Raw genomic sequence first — 18,144 nt, 5'->3', positions numbered from 1 at the left:
AACACTTTTAAAAGAAAAGCTGTGAAGAACAAGCTGCTTTTGGCTGAAATTTTTAATTTTTCAGAAATGCTTTTGAAAAGCACTTCTGAAAAGGGGCTGAAAATGAGAAGCTAAAAATTTTAGCTTTTCCTCTCCCAAAAGCACATTTGGTGCTTAATTACTTTTTCACCCCTCCAATAACATGGTTTTTTTTTATTTTTTTCTTGGTGCTTAATTACAATTGTGTTAAAATCATTAATTAAAAATATTTTTTTTAAAATACTAATTACAAATATTTAATGGTTATATTTAAATATTTAAAACATAGTTTATATATTCTAATTAACTTTTATAAATAATTAATATTTATTGCTTAAAAAAATTTAAAATTTATATTTTATATATTAAAATATTAACAAGTTATAATAATTTTTTTATATTCTTACTAAAATATAATAATATTAACTAATTTAAATATTATTTAAATGTATATTTGTTACTTGATAATAACATATCTAAAATAAATATTTTATTTTTCAAAATCACTTTTTTACAGGAATGCTAAACACTCAAATTTTAAAAAATATTTTTTTACAGTATTTTTCAAAAGTAATGAGCAATAACTTTGCGATATCTTATCCTTCAACGGTAACATCATTCATTTTCTTAGATGCCTCCTTCCAACCAACCATTTTACCGAAAAGACATTCAATTTCCTCGAGTGTTTTCCCACGCGTCTCAGGCATACACACATAGAAAAACACCCATCCAACGGTGGCGATGCCAGCGAATAAGAAAAAAGCACCGCCGATAGTGATAGCTTTGTACAAGGAAATAAATGTCATTGAGATGATCCCGCTCACCACCCTATTCACCGCCACTCCCATACTCACCCCTTGTGCACGTAGCCTCAACGGAAAGATCTCCGACATGTAAACGTTGGTTATCGGCCCCATTCCGATCGCAAAAAATGAGACGAAAGCTAAAACCATCGTCATACACAAGACAATGGCCCACGTTAGTTTTGTCTCCGAATGGTCGGCGATCGTTAGGGAAAACCCGATTGTCGCTAGCGACACTGCCATGCCTCCGACGCTGCTTAAGAGCAAAACACGACGACCGATTTGGTCAAGTAAAAGCGTTGCCACCAAGACGAAGATTGTCTTGAAAAACCCGATGGCTATGGTTGCGAGTCGCTTACCATCTGATGATGCGATCCCGGCTTTCTCAAAAATCCTCGGACTGTACGAAACAACGGCGGCTATCCCGGATGATTGTTGGAAGAAATGAATCCCGATGGCACAAATCAAGACGTGCTTAACAGCGGGTGTGGGGTGTAATAGTAATTCTCTCCAAACCCCTTCTCCGTTGCCGGTGGTAGAATCTTGGGGGATTTTGGCGGCTTCTTTGATGTCATCAAGTCGAAGTTGAGCTTCTTCTTTGGTGTCTAAAGTTTTATCAAGCACAACCTTGGCTTCATCCAATCGACCTTGCATGACCAACCAACGCGGCGACTCCGGCATTGCTAAAACCGCAAATGCCAAGAAAATCGACGGGATGGCTCCGACGCCGAGCATCAACCGCCATCCGGTCTTCATCGGAAGCTTCGAAAACGCATAGTTCGAAACATATCCCAACAATATCCCACTATTAATACACACCTACAAATATCAAAACTCTTACATTGCATACAATCTAATTCACAGAGAAAAAGGAAAAAAAGTGAATTTCATTTGGAGGTCCCTGTATTATACATAATTAAATTAATCCTTTTACTATTAAATAGATTAATTTATTTAAAAGAATCCAGACCAGATTGAAATAATTTTAATATTCACTATTTAAAAATTATCAATTAATATTTAACAAGATTTTTTTATTTATTTTAAATTGGAAAATTGATTTTTAATATATTTTATATAAATTTAAAATTTTATTTTTTAATGCTACAAAGAATAAATTGATGTATTTAGGATTTATTTGATTTATTCCCGCAATACATAAAAAGCCAATCAAATTACCTCAGGGAATGAAGTGAGGAAACCCCGGGAGAAGCCGGGGAGATTTCGGCGGTATAAAGAACGGCACTCATAAGGGCAAAGCCGACGCCGAATCCGGCAACGAAACGACTGACCATAAGGAAAGCGTAGTTGACAGAAAAGCCCATGAATAGAGAACCCGCGAAGATAATAACGTTGGCCATCGCGATGGTGTACCGACGACCAATCCAATCGGCTATTTTTCCGGCGACGATTGAACCAACCAAGCAATACAAGTTGAGTACGCCGACCAGGATTTCAACCTGAACGTCGTTGATTTTCAAATCCTTCTTTATGAACATTATAGCTCCACTCATCACACCTATATCTATATATATATGAATTTAGCCCAGAATCGTCACTGAAAAAGTACCCCAAAAAAGCTTTAAAAATGGAACATAATTTATTTACCATAACCGTGTAACATGGAAGTTAACGAAGCCATTACAGCACAAGCAACAGCAAACATCTTCTTTGGTTTCTTTACAAAAGCTGCTTGCTGAGTTGAAACGCCACCGTTTTCGGGTCCTAAACCAGCCTTTTTTGTCATCTCTGCAAGACAAAAGAAATATTATCTCCAAAGTTTTGGAATTTGGGTTTTTTTTTTAAATAAAAGGCCAAATTAATTATTATTACAAATCAAATTTGGACATAACTGTCGCATTTTGTTGACTTGTATGGAATGTAAATATAAACAATTGTGAAATTATATTTTGGTCCTTCAACTATGTTCAAATTTTAGATTCAATTTTTGTATTTTAATTTAATATAATTTAATTTATCTATTTTTATAATGTCAATTGTTAATTAAAACAGATAATACCTTTAATTATCCCGATTAAAATGTTGATGTCCTTTTTTTTGAGTGTTGGAATAGTGTTGAATATTTTAATATGGATGAAGATAGGGGATAAGGCCTTAGCCCCTTGGTAAAATAGGATATTGTTTAGTCCCTTGACAATTATTAATTATCAATTTAAGTCCTTATAACCTTTTGATTAATAGAAATTTTTATATGTTTGGTCACACCAAAATATTAAGAATTCAATTTAAGTTCTTTTAACAATTTTTATCGAGCTTTCTCCCTAAAATTTTATATTTTCATCTCGATCTTCTTTAAAAATTTCAGGTATCATCATTGATTTTAACTAAAATAATTAATTGTGTTATTTACTTAGACTAACTAATGATATTATATAAATAAAAAACCCGAATTAAGTCAATTAAAATATAAGGACTAAATAAAAAATTTAGGCATGGCAAAAGGATTAAAACTAAAATTTGATCTAAAAATCATAAGCGAATAAATAAAAACTTTCAAATAATCCAATAATAATTTTATAAATTTTTAAAATTAAATAACTAAAATATAAATTTATTAATAATTTAACCACCTTTCCTATTATTATTATTATTATTATTAGAAATTGAAACAAAAAAGCAAAGGTTACGTCAATTTTGGACATTCTTGTCGTATTTTGTTGACTTGTATTCAATGCAATATAAACCTTGATGAAATTATGTTTTGGTCCTTCAACTATGTTTAAATTTTGTATTATTTTAATTTGGTATGATTTGATTTATCTACTTTTATAATTTTATGGTTCATCACGATTAACTTTTTCGATTAATTTGTTGCCTTTCTTTATGTTGGAATAGGTTTTTTTTTTCTTTTTAAATCGTCAGGGATAGATAAGGGCCTTGGCCCATTGGTAAAACATGATAATGTATGTAATTCAAGTCCCTACCAATAATTAATTATTTAATTTAAATTATTTTAATAATTTTATTATTATTCCCCCCGAAATTTTAGAATCTTATTTATCTTATTCCTTCTTAAAAATTTTCTAGCATCATAATTGATTTTGATTGAAATAATTAACATATGTTATTTATTTGGAGTAACCAATGATATTATATAAATAAAAGAACCAAATTAAGTTAAATTAAAATATAAGGAACAAATCACAAATTTGGACATACTAAAAGGACTAAAACTAAAATTTTACCAAAAATCATAGGTGGAGGACCCATTTTAATAATAATGATAATAAAACCGATCGCCCACCAAACCCTGATGCAGTCAATAATTAAAAAAACACATCAATTTATCTTATCAATAAAAAAAGAATCAATTTAGACCACACACATTCATGTTTTGTCTCAAAGAAGAGAGAGTATGGGACCAAAACATCACATGCTAGCTTCATTATTGTCCCATCTTTTCTTGCATATCTCATGCATTGTCCAAGACATCTCTATCCCTTTATCACACCTCTAATGCAAATGAAAATCCCTACTTTTTGCCTCTCAATTATTGGAGCTTGAAGGGCATGTTTAGAAATATATTGTATAACTATATATTAATTATATATGATAATTTGAATAAATTTTGCAATAATCCAATGTTTTGATGTATACTATACACAAGGTTAACAATCATATAAATATATGTTTGTAGTCTTTGGCCCCTTTTTGTATAGAGGTATTTGTGTATATTAATAAATTATAATATATATGTAGATAAAAGATGACAAGATTGATTATTAGTGAGATTTAAAATTTAAATGTATTGTATATTTATATACTAGTAGAGCAAGATGTGGTTAGTTGCCTAGTGGCTCGTGATTGATCATTTGTCGAATTAGTTTGCAGATGGTTTGCAATTCATTCCTCGTCAAGGCTGCTTGGGTTTAACCATTTCATACAACCTTAAGGACAGAGTTGTCATGCTAGGACAACCTACGACATAAACAAGACCGAGCTACATTTACGACGATTGGCTTGTAATAACAATCTTGTTTGGCACTTGACCACTAACGCATGACTAACCCAAGGGTAAAATCACGGGGCTGGCAGGGCCCTGACCCTCCCTAAAATGGAAAATTTTCCATTAGGCCTAGTGAAATTTTTTAAATTTTAAACTAGTAAAGGTAAAATTGCACTTGACCACTAACACATGACTAACCTGCACAACAGTTCAAGCCATCGTACAAATCACCACGCTGCATTGCGAGACAAGGAGTAGCCAACCTAAGTGCACAAAGGAATAGGGGATCCTTCTCCCTTCCATCATCACCATTAGCTTCTTCTCCTATAATCATCTCATTCTTTTCTCCTTCTTCTCAAAAAGATCTAGCCTCCTTTCTTCCTCAACCGACTCTTCACCTTGATTAGGTGAACTAGTACATCCCTATCCTTCACCATCTCTCATTTGTTGGTAAACGATATCAAAGAAATATGAAAAAAATTTGAGAGGGCCGGAATTAAATTGTATATTTTTATGATAGTAAAAATACAATTTCATCATTTTAATAACCTATATCTTTATAATTTTTAAAAGGTTAAATTTAAATTTTTATCAAATTTTGGGAGGCAAAATGCAATGTTACTATTACTAATTTAAAATTTTATAGATTATAAAAAGTTTAAATTAAAAAATTACCATTTTGCCCTGGGTCTCTACTATACTCCCTCACTCCATGAATCATAAACCTTTAATTTTACTATTTTTCTAAAAAACTTCAATTATTTTCGATATAAAATTTAAAATAAATATGTTTATTACATAAATTTTCACACTCACGTTGATGTATTTTTTACCTAACATGGGCGGGGGAGTGCTATATTTTCCCTAACTGGATTTGATCGTTACCTATTCCGTCACCGCTAGCTTCATTCCTCTTCCTCTTCATCTTTTTAGCCTCTTCTCTCCATCCGACCAATTTACCAAAAAGCCCTTCCATTTCCTCGAGCGTTTTCCCTCGAGTCTCCGGCAAGAAAGTGAAGAAAAAGAAAAACGCCACCAACGCAACTCCGGCGTACAAGAAAAATGCTCCACCAATGGTAATAGCTTTGTACAATGAAATAAAACTCATAGAGATTACACCACTCATCACCCTGTTAACCGCCACTCCTAAACTTGCTCCTTGTGCACGTAGCCTCAATGGGAAGATCTCTGTGCTATAAACCCACGTAATAGGTCCCATCCCTATCGAGAAAACTGCCACAGAAGATAAAACCATGGTGATGCACAATCCGACGGCCCAAGTTTGTTTCTTGTCCGAATGACCAATGACGGTTAATGAAAGCCCTAGTGTAGCCAATATAACGACCATGCCGCCAGAACTGATGAGGAGCAACGGACGTCGTCCGATTTTGTCTAGTAAAAATGTGGCCACTAAGATAAAGGTTGTCTTGGAAAATCCAACGGCCATGGTGGCAAGTAGCTTATGATCTGACGATGTGATCCCAGCTTTTTCAAAAATCCTTGGACTGTACAAAACAACAGACTCCAAGCCTATCGCTTGTTGGAAAAAATGGATCCCAATTGCGCAAATCAAAACGTGCCTAACAGCTGGTGTGGGGTGTAAAATTAATTCTCTCCACACGCCTTCGCCGTGGGTCTGCTTTTGGACCTGGACAATGTCATCAGTGCAATCTTCTGGGATTCCGGCGGCAGCTTTGATGTCACTGAGTCGACCACGAGCTTCTTCTTTGGTGTCTGAAGTTTTGTCGAGAACTGTCTTAGCTTCACCTAATCGACCTTGCATAATCAGCCAACGAGGTGACTCAGGCATTGCAAGAACCCCAACAGCCAAGAAAACCGACAGAATAGCGCCGGCACCAAGCATTACCCGCCACCCTAAGTCGGCTCGCAGCTTCGAAAATGCATAGTTGGAAACATACCCCAACAATAAACCAGCATTAATGAAAACCTTCAAAAGAAAAGTTCGACAAATACATCACATTTCACTCATTTAATATTCCTTGACACTGTCACGAAATCATAGTTCTTGAGTTCCATTTAATATTCATTATTTTTAAAATAAATCAAAATAAATATTTTCTATTTAAATTAATGAAAATTATTTTTAATGATAAATAAAAATTAATTTTTAAAATTTTTAAAAACTAATAAACCGAACAAATTCAAACCCATTAAATTCGGTTTGGGTTGATTCGATTATCTTTGATATTTAATTAAATTACATATTAATTAGGTTTGATGTTATTATAAGTCTTGAAATTAAAAAAAAAAGATTAAATAAGTCATTTGATTGACGTTGACAGTCAAAAATCAACGATGTCATAAACATTGCTGTTAAACATTTAAGTGTAAAAAATTTTAAAAGAGTTAATTTATTTATTTTTAAATGTTCCTATTAATTATAATTTTATATTAAGATAATATAAAAATTAAAATTAAAAAAAAGTCAGTGGATATGGGACCTCAGGGAATGAGTTGAGAAAGCCACGAGCGGAAGCCGGAGATACTTCGGCGGTGTACACCGGAGCAATCAATAAGGCAAAGCCGACACCAATTCCGGTGACGAAGCGGCCGACCATGAGGAAAGTGTAGTTCGTTGCGAACCCCATGAGCAAAGCTCCCACGAAGAAGATGGAGGCGGCCACGACGATGGTGTAACGGCGACCTATCCAGTCGGAAGTCCTACCGGCGACGTATGCTCCGATGAGACAATACAAGTTTAGAATTCCAACGAGGATTTCAACTTGAACGTCGCTAATTTTCAGGTCGTCTTTTATGTAAAGAATAGCCCCACTCATCACCCCAATATCTATGCAAAAAGAAAGAGTCTAATTATACCATCAGTCCCTGTACTCTTTACTATAAAATCTAGCCCCTCTACTTTCAATTTTAGCAATTTAATCATTCAAATTATCTGATTTAGAAATTAAAGTTAATTTAATAACACTTTTAAGTGATTTTTTTTAAATTTAAATATGTTTTATTAATTAATATTTAAATATTACATATTAAAAATCCAACGGCAGTTTATTAGCATTATTATGAAATGAAATTTTAATTTTTAAATCAAACATGGTAAAAATATTAAGGTTTATTTCTGAATTTAATCCCTCTACTTTATGAAATTTGAGAACATAATCCATTACTTTAATTTTGTAATAATTTGATCCTTATACTTTACAAAAATTAAAAAGTTTGTCCAATGTTGTTAGACATTTTTATTAAATCGTTGTCCTAAAAATCAACAGTTCAATAATCTATACGCAAGAAATTAACAAAAAAATCATTTTTATTCAACAAATTAGCAAAAAGTAGTAATTGTTTAAGTTCATATGTTTATCAATAATTTGATTAATTTCTTAATTTTCATATAGTAAAATGATCAAATTTTAACAAATTAAAATATATGATCTAAACTTCTCGATCTTTGGTATAAGGATGAAATTTAGAATCAGACCAAAGATTAAATATTTGAAATTGAAGGCAAAGATCAGACTAAATTTCAAGGACTAGAAAGTATAGGGGGTACTGAGAATAAATTAAACTTTATTCTTTAATCTCTACCACTGACTGTCAGATCGAATTGAATCTAAGGTATGTCATTTACTTGCCAATAGGTATTGATCCACTGTACCGACCGTTAAATTATCACTTGAATCTTGCTAGCTAGACTTATTTTTTTGAAAAAAAATATTTAACAACTTTTAAATCATTTAATAATCATTTTGTAATTTTTTAAAGTTAAGTGGCCAAAACGTAATAATAGTGAAATTGGTTGTTAGTCTACCTGGCGGGAAAAAGAAAACAACTCACCATATCCAAGCAAGATAGAAGCTAAAGAAGCAAGAATGGCACAAGCAAAAGCGAACTTGTTCCTTTTAGGTTTCTTCAAAACCTCAAAATCTGCAAGAGTTTTATTGTCGACTGCAACTGAAATGGAGACGCCATGGTTGTCTGCTTCAAACCCAGACATGTTTTTTTTTTCTTTAATGTTGTAAGTATTAGAGATTCAAGCTATGGTGGCAGCCATGAATCTCCACAAGTTTGCTTTTGAAGAAGCCATTGTTGTCTTTAAATAAAACAAAAAAGGAGTTAACATCAAGGTGGACCATATATACGATGGAACACTGTCCACTCTTCCATATTATCTTAAATTTATTTATTTATTTTCTTCCTTTTTCATAATTGTAGTCATAATATTTAGGTTAAATTGTGCCATATGTCCCTGTATTATGTGAAAATTGTGGATTTAGTTCGTATACTTTAATTTGATCATTTCGGTTTATGTACTTTTTGAATTTTAAAATTGTAGTCTTAACTAACTGGTAGCTATTAAATTATTTAAGCTAAGCTCTGTTATTTTCAGAATTTGATGCGGCAAACATATTGTTCTATTTGAAATATCATGTCAACTTACTGTTTCCACATATTGTTCACAAAAAAATTGTTAATGGACTTAATGATTACCATTTGCAACAAGATCAAACTTCCAGAACTCAAGTGGACTAAATCTACAACTTTAAAGATAGTATAAGACTAATAGTAGAATTTAACCGAATAAATTTAGCTACTACCTTAGGACTAAAACTTCAAAAGTCGAAAAGTAGAATATCTAAAACTAATCAAATTAAAACATAGAGACTAAATCTACAACTTACACAAATTACAGGGGCTAATTGCATACATGAAATCCATAATTTAAAGCCCTGAACCTTAGATGCACAATCTAGAATTTTAAATCTTAAATCTCGAACCCTGACTTTAAATTCGAAATTTATAAGATGAAAAATATCATAAAATAATTTGTGGGTTTAGAGTGATTGGATTGAGCGAAGTTGATTCATAAGCTACAATTTATTTCCTAACATCGGCGATCTGTAGTTAAATTATTGCCTAACTGGATCTGATGGTTAGCTTCATTCATCTTCCTTTTTCTCTTCAATTTTTGAGCCTCCTCCCTCCATCCCACCAATTTACCAAAAAGCCATTCCATTTCCTCAAGTGTTTTCCCTTGAGTCTCTGGCAAGAAAGTGAAGAAAAAGAAAAACGCCACCAACGCAACCCCGGCGTATAAGAAAAATGCTCCGCCGATGCTAATAGCTTCGTATAATGAAATAAAACTCATCGAGATTACACCACTGGTCACCCTGTTAACCGCCACTCCTATACTCGCTCCCTGAGCGCGTAGCCTCAAGGGGAAGATCTCCGTGCTATACACCCACGCAATGGGTCCCATCCCTATCGAGAAAACTGCCACAGAAGATAAAACCATGGTGATACACAATCCGACAGCCCAAGTTATTTTGTTGTCCGAATGGCCGATGATCGTTAATGAAAATCTGAGTGTAGCCAATATAACGACCATGCCACCAGAACTGATGAGGAGCAACGGACGTCGCCCGATTTTGTCAAGTAAAAATGTCGCCACTAAGATGAAGATCGTCTTGGAAAGTCCAACGGCCATGGTGGCAAGTAGCTTACGGTCTGACGATGTGATCCCAGCTTTTTCAAAGATCCTGGGACTATATAACACGACAGAGTCTAAGCCTATAGCTTGTTGGAAGAAATGGATCCCGATGGCGCAAATCAACACGTGCCTAACAACTGGTGTAGGGTGTAAAAATAATTCTTTCCATACACCTTCACCATGGGTCTGCTTTTGGACCTGGACAATGTCATCGGTGCAATCTTCTGGGATTCCGGCGGCAGCTTTGATGTCACTGAGTCGACCATGAGCTTCTTCTTTGGTGTCTGAAGTTTTGTGGAGAACTGTCTTGGCTTCACCTAATCGACCTTGCATAATCAGCCAACGAGGTGACTCAGGCATTGTAAGAACCCCAATAGCCAAGAAAACCGACGGAATAGCACCGGCGCCAAGCATTACCCGCCACCCTAACTCGGCTCGTAGCTTCGAAAATGCATAGTTGGAAACGTACCCCAACAGTAAACCAATATTAATGAAAACCTTCACAAAAGGGGAAAATTACATTAGAATATAATATTATTAAGTTGATTCAATTATAAATTTTAAAATTAATTCAATAAAAATTCAAAGGATATGAGACCTCGGGGAATGAGTTGAGAAAGCCACGAGAGGATGCCGGAGAGACTTCAGCGGTGTATACCGGAGCAATCAGTAAGGCAAAGCCGACGCCGATTCCGGCGACGAAACGGCCGACCATGAGGAAAGCGTAGTTCGTGGCGAACCCCATGAGCAAAGCTCCCACAAAGAAGATGGCAGCTGCGACGACGATGGTGTAACGGCGACCTATCCAATCTGAGGTCCTACCGGCGGCGTATGCTCCAATAAGACAATACAAGTTTAGAATTCCGACGAGGATTTCAACTTGAACGTCGCTGATTTTCAGATCATCTTTTATATAAATAATAGCCCCACTCATCACTCCGATATCTATGAAAAAAAATTAGATATATATATAAAGTAAATAATTAAAATTTTAAATATGATAGATTTCATGCTATTTTCTATTATAATTACTTGAATTCTAAATATTTTTATTTTTATATTTTAAAATTATTTATTGGTATGACATATAACATAAATAATTTTATGTTAGCATTAAAGTATATTTAAACTGTAATGTGAGTTATCAAATCAACATCATTAAAAAATAACGTGTTATTAAAAAAAATTGACCTTTTTAAAAAGTTAAGGATGAATTTTAACTAATAAAAAAGTTAATGATTAAATTAAAAAATATATAAATATTGGGGGCAAGTTTGACATTATGCCTAGTTTTAAAATCATATGGTAAAAATATGGTCTACTTCTAAATTTAATCCCCCTACTTTATAAAAATTAATAAATTAATCCTTACTTTAATTTATCATAATTTAATCCTTATATTTTATGGAAATTGAAAACTTAATCCGGTTAAATTTTCTTTATTAAACAATTGACCTTCAGTACAAATTATCAATTTGTTTATCAACAATTTGACTAATTCCCAATTTTTATAAAGTAAAATGACCAAATTCTAACAAATTTAAAGTAGAGGAATTAATTAACTTCTCAAAAAGGTTTTCAGAATCGGATTGGTGGTCGAACTGGTCATGCCGCCTGTATGTCAATCCAACAGCCTGACCAATTTAATTAAATAAATCATTAAAAATAAAAAAAAATCTAATTCAATTGTCCGGTTCAACCAATCTAATGATTTTCTCTAGATTGATACCCAATCGATTTTTGGTCTAATTAGTCCAACTGATCAGTCCAATCCAATTCAAACATATTTGCTTCTCACATTTGGTATAGGGATGAAATTTAAAATTAGACCAAAGATTAAATTCCTTAAATTTAAAAACAATGGGACTAAATTTCAAAAGTCTAAAAAGCACAGAGACTGAAAGCAGAATTAAACTAGAAAAAAAACACAAAAGAAAACTCTTCTTTTTTCTTTCCAAAAAAGGTGATAAAAGCTTTAAAAGCAGACATTAATGGAGGTTCCAAAAAAAAAAAGAACTCACCATATCCAAGCAAGATAGAAGCTAAAGAAGCAAGAATGGAACAAGCAAAAGCAAACTTGTTCCTTTTAGGTTTCTTCGAAACCTCAAAATCTGCACCAGTTTTGTTGTCGGCTGCAACTGAAATGGAGACGCCATTGTTGTCTGCTTCAAACCCAGACATGTTTTTTTTTTTTTTGGTTAGAACTGCTGTGATTTGTTCTTTCAAGCTATGGTGGCATCCATTAATCTCTACTAAGCTTGCTTTGAAGAAGCCATTGTTGTAACATAAAAATAGCTTTGCTTTAAATAGATCAAAGAAAAGGTTAACATCAACATGGACCATACTCTATGATGAAATAAAATACAAAATTGTTATGAAATTTATAGGAGGGTAAATTAACCTAAGTTTATATTTTAGTTATTTAATTTTAAAAAATTACAAAATGATGATTAAACTATTTAAAAGTTTTCATTTAAATACTTGAGTAGTTATGAGTATTAGTTACACCGCTTTCACCAATCAAAAGTTCCCCATCTCATTCGCTTATATATGTCCATTTTAGATGGGATGTTAAAAAAAAATTAATGTTATTAATAATATATTAAATATCAATTTTAAATAACTTTTAAAAATTTAATATAATATTTTTTAAAAATTTAATTTGAATATATAAATAAAAAATTACATGCAATTATAACTCTAACAAATTAATAAAATGTTCATAATTTATTAAATAATTGACAAAAATTATTATTATTTGTTTTTTATATTGATATTGTCAAATCATAAAAATATTGTTTAAATTTAAATTTTAATATACATAAGGACAAAAGAGTAAATTTATAATTTTCTATCAAACGAAATCTGAATGTTTTATTCCATGAAAAGTCAATTTTCAAGGAGTTGATAGTAAATTAACTATTAGTAAAAAAAAATTACCATTCAAATATTAAAAGTTACAAAATGATCACTTAATTATTTTATTTTATTTTTATCACTAACTGTGACTTCTTTTTAAATTGACATAATAACAACTTTAACCCTCAACATTTATACATTATGTCAATTTTGTTTTGATTCTAAAAAAATTAACTCTCAACATTTACACATTATGTAGTTTTGTCTTCTTCTTTTTTGTAGTTTTGCTTTTCTTTGTGACCATTTCATCTTAAAAGTGAAAAAAATTATCAACTAAATTTGATAAAAAATATACCAAAAATTCAAGATAATAATTTTAATATTTTTCTCGTTGTTTTAAAATTAACCATTACTGTCACAAAGAAAAGTAAAACTACAAAAAAAGACTAAATTACATAATGTGAAAATATTGAGAGTTAAGTGATAAAAAGTTTTAATAATAGTTGAGTGACTACCATTGCAATTAACCCTTTTATTTTTGCTTTTAAGTCAAGCAAGTCAACGAGGGACTCAAATAGTCAACAAAGACAGCCCAATCTGTCAAGTATGGGCCTCACTCTTTGATACAGGTGACGTTGTTTAATTGATTAAATATTCATTTTACAAGTTAAGTCCACCGATAAATTATTAACGGAAAGATAACTTTTTGTCAGTACAAGTATGAGTACAGGTGTGAGCGATGACGGAGGAAGTAAGGTGAGATGTAGAGAAAATGACTTGCCAAATTTAGTCCTTACTATTTATATTTTTATAATTTTATCTTTAATTTTTTTAAGTTAAATTTGACTATTAATCTTTTAAAATAAGTTAAATTATTTTTTAATATAAATACTAGTTAAAATATTAAATATTTTAACGATGCTAATGTGATAATTTGCATAACAAATAATAATTTAAAAAATTAGCATTATTGTATTTAAAATTTTAAGGTTTTTGTCAATATTTTTATTTAAAAAATAATTCAATTCCTTTTAAAAGATTAATGGTTAAATTTATTTTTTTAAATAAAAATAAATTGATAAAAATATAAACTAAATTTAACACGTAAAATGCCCAAAAAGTCACATACTTGGAGTAGTAAAATTTGCGTCCTTTACTTAGTCCAATTCACGTGCCTTTGAAATTTGCTACACTGCCAATAATTACGCTCTGCAAAAAGATCACTTTGAATTGCCAAACTCAAATATTTGTCATTTTCCCCACCACACACTTATATACAAATTATTATTTAAATAATAAAATTTTAATTTTAATTTTAATTTATTTTCTTGGGTAAATATAAATTATTAGTAAATTTATGTATTAGTCATTTAAATTTAAAAAGTTACAATATGATCACTAAATTATTTGAATGTTTTCTTTTAAGTCATTAGACTGTTAAAATCGTTGTCACATGCACAAAGCTCTCATTTTCTTTATCTTTTACATTTCAGTTCTTTTTTTTTTATAAAACTTTGAACAACATTAATTTATAAACTAAAATCCAGACAACTTTCATCTTTGATCTCCGACAGTGATCGTCATATCGACTTGATTCTAAGGTATGCTCTTCTACTGATAGATGGATATTAATCCAAACATTAATAATGTTAATGATTGAACTTAATTTTTTAAACTTTTTAAGTATAAGGATTAAATATCAATTTTCGTAAAACTAAAAGTATTGAAAACATATTTTAACCAATAATATAATGATTTGATTTATCAACTAATGAATTGTTGATTGAGACAGTTATTCTGGTAGGATCTGTGGAAGAGATACAAAGTTCACAACTTAATGCAAGAAAGTCGCCATTGTTATTGCGAAAACAACGTCTCATCAAATTAAGGTCTTAGCTTTCTTAGAATATCGGTAAAAATATTATGGAGGTCCCTGTATTAATAATTATATTATATTTTGTTTCTTTTATTTTAAAAATAAATAAATTAGTTTTTATACGTCAAATTAAAGAGTAATTTAGTTTTAGCATTAAAAATAGATAAAATTTTTAATAAAATTAATCAATTTATTTTTTATCTAACGTACTCTTTTTTTGTATAAATGAGACAAAACACAATCAAATTTCTAATACAAAGGTCTTCATAGTACTTTTACCAATATCGGAAAGAAACCGAAATGGAAATGTGATTCCCGGTATATTTTTTGCTTTCATGTATTTGAATGTGAAATTAAAAAACTATCTTTTAAGTATTACTAATATTGGGTTTTTTTTTTTGGCAGATGTTTATAAAGATTAATTTTTTTGCAACTCGTGATACCCCTCCCAATAACATCATCTCTAGAGGTGTGCGTGGGTCAAGCCGGATTCAACTAAAAATTTATGCCTGTTTGCTAGGCCCAGGCTCGGCCTAAAAATGAGCCTATAATTTTACCCAAGCCCGACACGGGTAAAAATGTTAAAAATCGGGCTCAGCCTGACCTGCCCATATTATTTTTTATATTATTTTAAAATATATATAATACATCAAAAATACTAAAAACATCAAAATAAATATTTCTCAACAAATTGAAAATAAATTTTAAAAAATATGTATACTTAAATAACACTAAGATAGATGCAACTTAACAAGCAAATGCATATAAAATAATAACAAAATTAACAAATGTCTTTAAAATAATAACAAAATTAACAATAAAATAAGTTTTATACAATATCCAAACAATAACAACATAATAGTAAAGTGGTAGCAAAATAGGGAGAAAATAATAAAAAAAAATATTAAAAACAAAAAAGAAAAGATTTTTTTTTATACTTTAATGAATTTGAGCCGGGCCGGGTGGCCCGACCCATGAATAGGTCTAATTATCTCCAATATTTGAACTCGGGCCTCTCTCTAGAAATATAAAGTCTCACCACGTGTAATCTCATTCATATTTATTCTGGTCTTAAATCTAAATGTATTCTGATTATTGATCTATTTTTTTGTGCATGTAATAATTTGATTATAGTCGTAGTTACACAGTTATATTAATTATGATTATAAATTAATTTATGAATATAATTGTAGTTAGCACTTAATTTTACAAGTTTGCTTCAAAAGAAACTAATGCAAAAATCAAACATTAAAACACAAAGTCCTCAAATGAAGAAAACCCTAAAGGTACAAATCGCTTTCTTCAAACCTAAAACCATTAATAAATAAACCTTTCTTATCATACATTTGAAGCAACCATGGAAATTTTTATTTTTATTTTGCAAATTAGTCCTATTTTTTTTTGTTGGTAAGCCATTACGAACTCGAGTGCAAGTATTTGATTCCGGTGTGTTAACTTTTGTATTGTATTTGAAAGGTTTTTGGAATATCGTATCGGTTAAATCGAGGTTTCTATACTTCTACTATACTTGAACATGTGATTTAATCTTTGTATTTTAATTTGATATTTTTATTTTTATAATGTCATTGGTTAGTGTAAATAGTTAAAACTGTTAACAATGCCCGGAAATAGGTCAGACAAAAATAGGATAAGATAAAGGGCCAACCCAAAGGGGCTACTGGCTTTGGTTTTGGCATCTGGATAAAATAGTGAAATTTCATTTTTGGCCCCTTCTAAAAATTTATAATTTAAGTTTTACCTTTTTAACATTAAATTTTTAGCTTTGGCCAGTTGAATTTATATATTTACCTTGACTCCCAATAAATTATTTATCGTAATGTTTTAATCGGAATAGTTAATGATTTGAACTAACCAACAATATTATAAACGTAAAAAGATCAAATTATATCAAATTAAAGTATAAAGACTAAATATCAAATTTGAGTACAATAAGAAGGACCAAGACCGTAATTTGACTGATCATATCTCGTACCCCATGTCCCAAAACAGGTCAAACAAAAAACAGGATGGAGAAAGGGCAAATCCAAAAGGGATAGAAGCTTTGGATTTGGTACGAGATAAAATGGTGAAAATTCATTTTTGGCCCCTCTTAAAAATTTGTAATTCAGATTTTGCCATTTAACACTAAATTTTTAGCTTCAGCCTGTTGAATTTATATTTTTACCTCGACTCCCAATAAAATATTTATCGTAATATTTTAATCAAAATAGTTAATGATTTGAACCGACAAATGATATTATAAAAGAAGAAAAACCAATAATATCAATTTAAAGTATAAAGACTAAATATCAAATTTAAGTATAATAAGAAGGACCAAGATCATAATTTGACCGATCATATCTCATACGCCATGTCCGAAAACAAGTCGGAAAAAAATAGGATAGAGAAAGGGCCAATCCAAACTCCAAAGGGACCAGAGGGCAGAGGCTTTGGATTTGGCACCTTGGATAAAATGGTGAAATTTCATTTTTGACCTCTCCTAGAAATTTGTAATTCAAAATTTGCCTTTTTAACATTAAATTTTGGTTTAATATGTATTTTGGTACATGAGTTTGACACTTCTTTAATGAGGTACCAGTATTTGACAAAATTTATACATTTTGGTACTTGAAGGTAACAATGTTAACTTTTAAGTGTTTAATTCGGGTGTTAGAGTTGATTTGATGAAAAGTTCATAGTTAGCTAATTATAATAGCAATTAACTTTCATCAAATAAACCTTAAAACTAAATTAAATCATATATATCAGACTATATTTGACAAATTGAACACAAAATTAAACAAATTAACAATTAACACTGAATATATTCTATTAACAAAATCAAGAAAATTGAAATTTAATAATACCAGCAGTTAACTTTCATCAACTCAACTTTAAACCCCAAATTAAACATTAAAAAGTTAATAGTGTTACCTTTGAGTATCAAAATATATAACATTGTCAAATACAAGTACCAGATTGGACCAAAAAATAATATAAGTACCACATTAGAGAAAAATGTCAAATTTGGGTACCAAATGATATATCAGGCCTTAAACTTTTAGCTTCGGCCAATTGAATTTATATTTTTTACCTCGACTCCCAATAAAACAAGGGTAGACTACATTAATAGTCACCAAACTATGAAAAGTTG

The 18,144-nt window shown here is 30.8% G+C and overlaps 2 protein-coding genes and 1 pseudogene across 4 annotated transcripts; all 3 read right to left on the bottom strand.

Moving 5' to 3' along the window:
• Positions 1-486: 486 nt before the first annotated feature.
• LOC107928945 (polyol transporter 5-like) lies at positions 487-2,651 on the bottom strand (annotated as a pseudogene).
• A 2,011-nt stretch (positions 2,652-4,662) lies between these two features.
• LOC107928950 (polyol transporter 5) lies at positions 4,663-8,934 on the bottom strand. Of its 3 annotated transcripts, XR_005909146.1 has the most exons (4): positions 8,602-8,934; positions 7,251-7,597; positions 4,987-6,736; positions 4,663-4,891 (listed from the first exon to the last, which is right to left on the bottom strand). XR_005909146.1 is itself a non-coding variant. In XM_016860261.2 (3 exons), the coding sequence occupies exons 1-3, from the start codon at positions 8,759-8,761 to the stop codon at positions 5,642-5,644; spliced, it is 1,602 nt and encodes a 533-aa protein (XP_016715750.1). In that variant the 5' UTR covers positions 8,762-8,934; the 3' UTR covers positions 4,663-5,641. The 3 variants fall into 3 exon arrangements, 2 of the variants coding, with proteins under 2 accessions (XP_016715750.1, XP_016715751.1); XM_016860261.2 differs by having other exon boundaries at positions 4,663-6,736; XM_016860262.2 differs by having other exon boundaries at positions 4,663-6,736; positions 7,251-7,616; positions 8,602-8,838.
• A 473-nt stretch (positions 8,935-9,407) lies between these two features.
• Positions 9,408-12,590, bottom strand: LOC107928949 (polyol transporter 5). Its single transcript, XM_016860259.2, has 3 exons — positions 12,277-12,590; positions 10,854-11,200; positions 9,408-10,753 (listed from the first exon to the last, which is right to left on the bottom strand). Exons 1-3 carry the CDS (start codon positions 12,434-12,436, stop codon positions 9,650-9,652), a joined length of 1,611 nt encoding a protein of 536 aa, XP_016715748.1. The 5' UTR covers positions 12,437-12,590; the 3' UTR covers positions 9,408-9,649.
• Positions 12,591-18,144: the final 5,554 nt, after the last annotated feature.

The sequence above is a fragment of the Gossypium hirsutum genome, chromosome D01, assembly GCF_007990345.1.
Source record: "Gossypium hirsutum isolate 1008001.06 chromosome D01, Gossypium_hirsutum_v2.1, whole genome shotgun sequence".
Lineage (NCBI taxonomy): Eukaryota > Viridiplantae > Streptophyta > Magnoliopsida > Malvales > Malvaceae > Gossypium > Gossypium hirsutum.
Note: the sequence above shows the minus strand (reverse complement) of the source record. Positions and strands in the feature narration are given on the sequence as shown.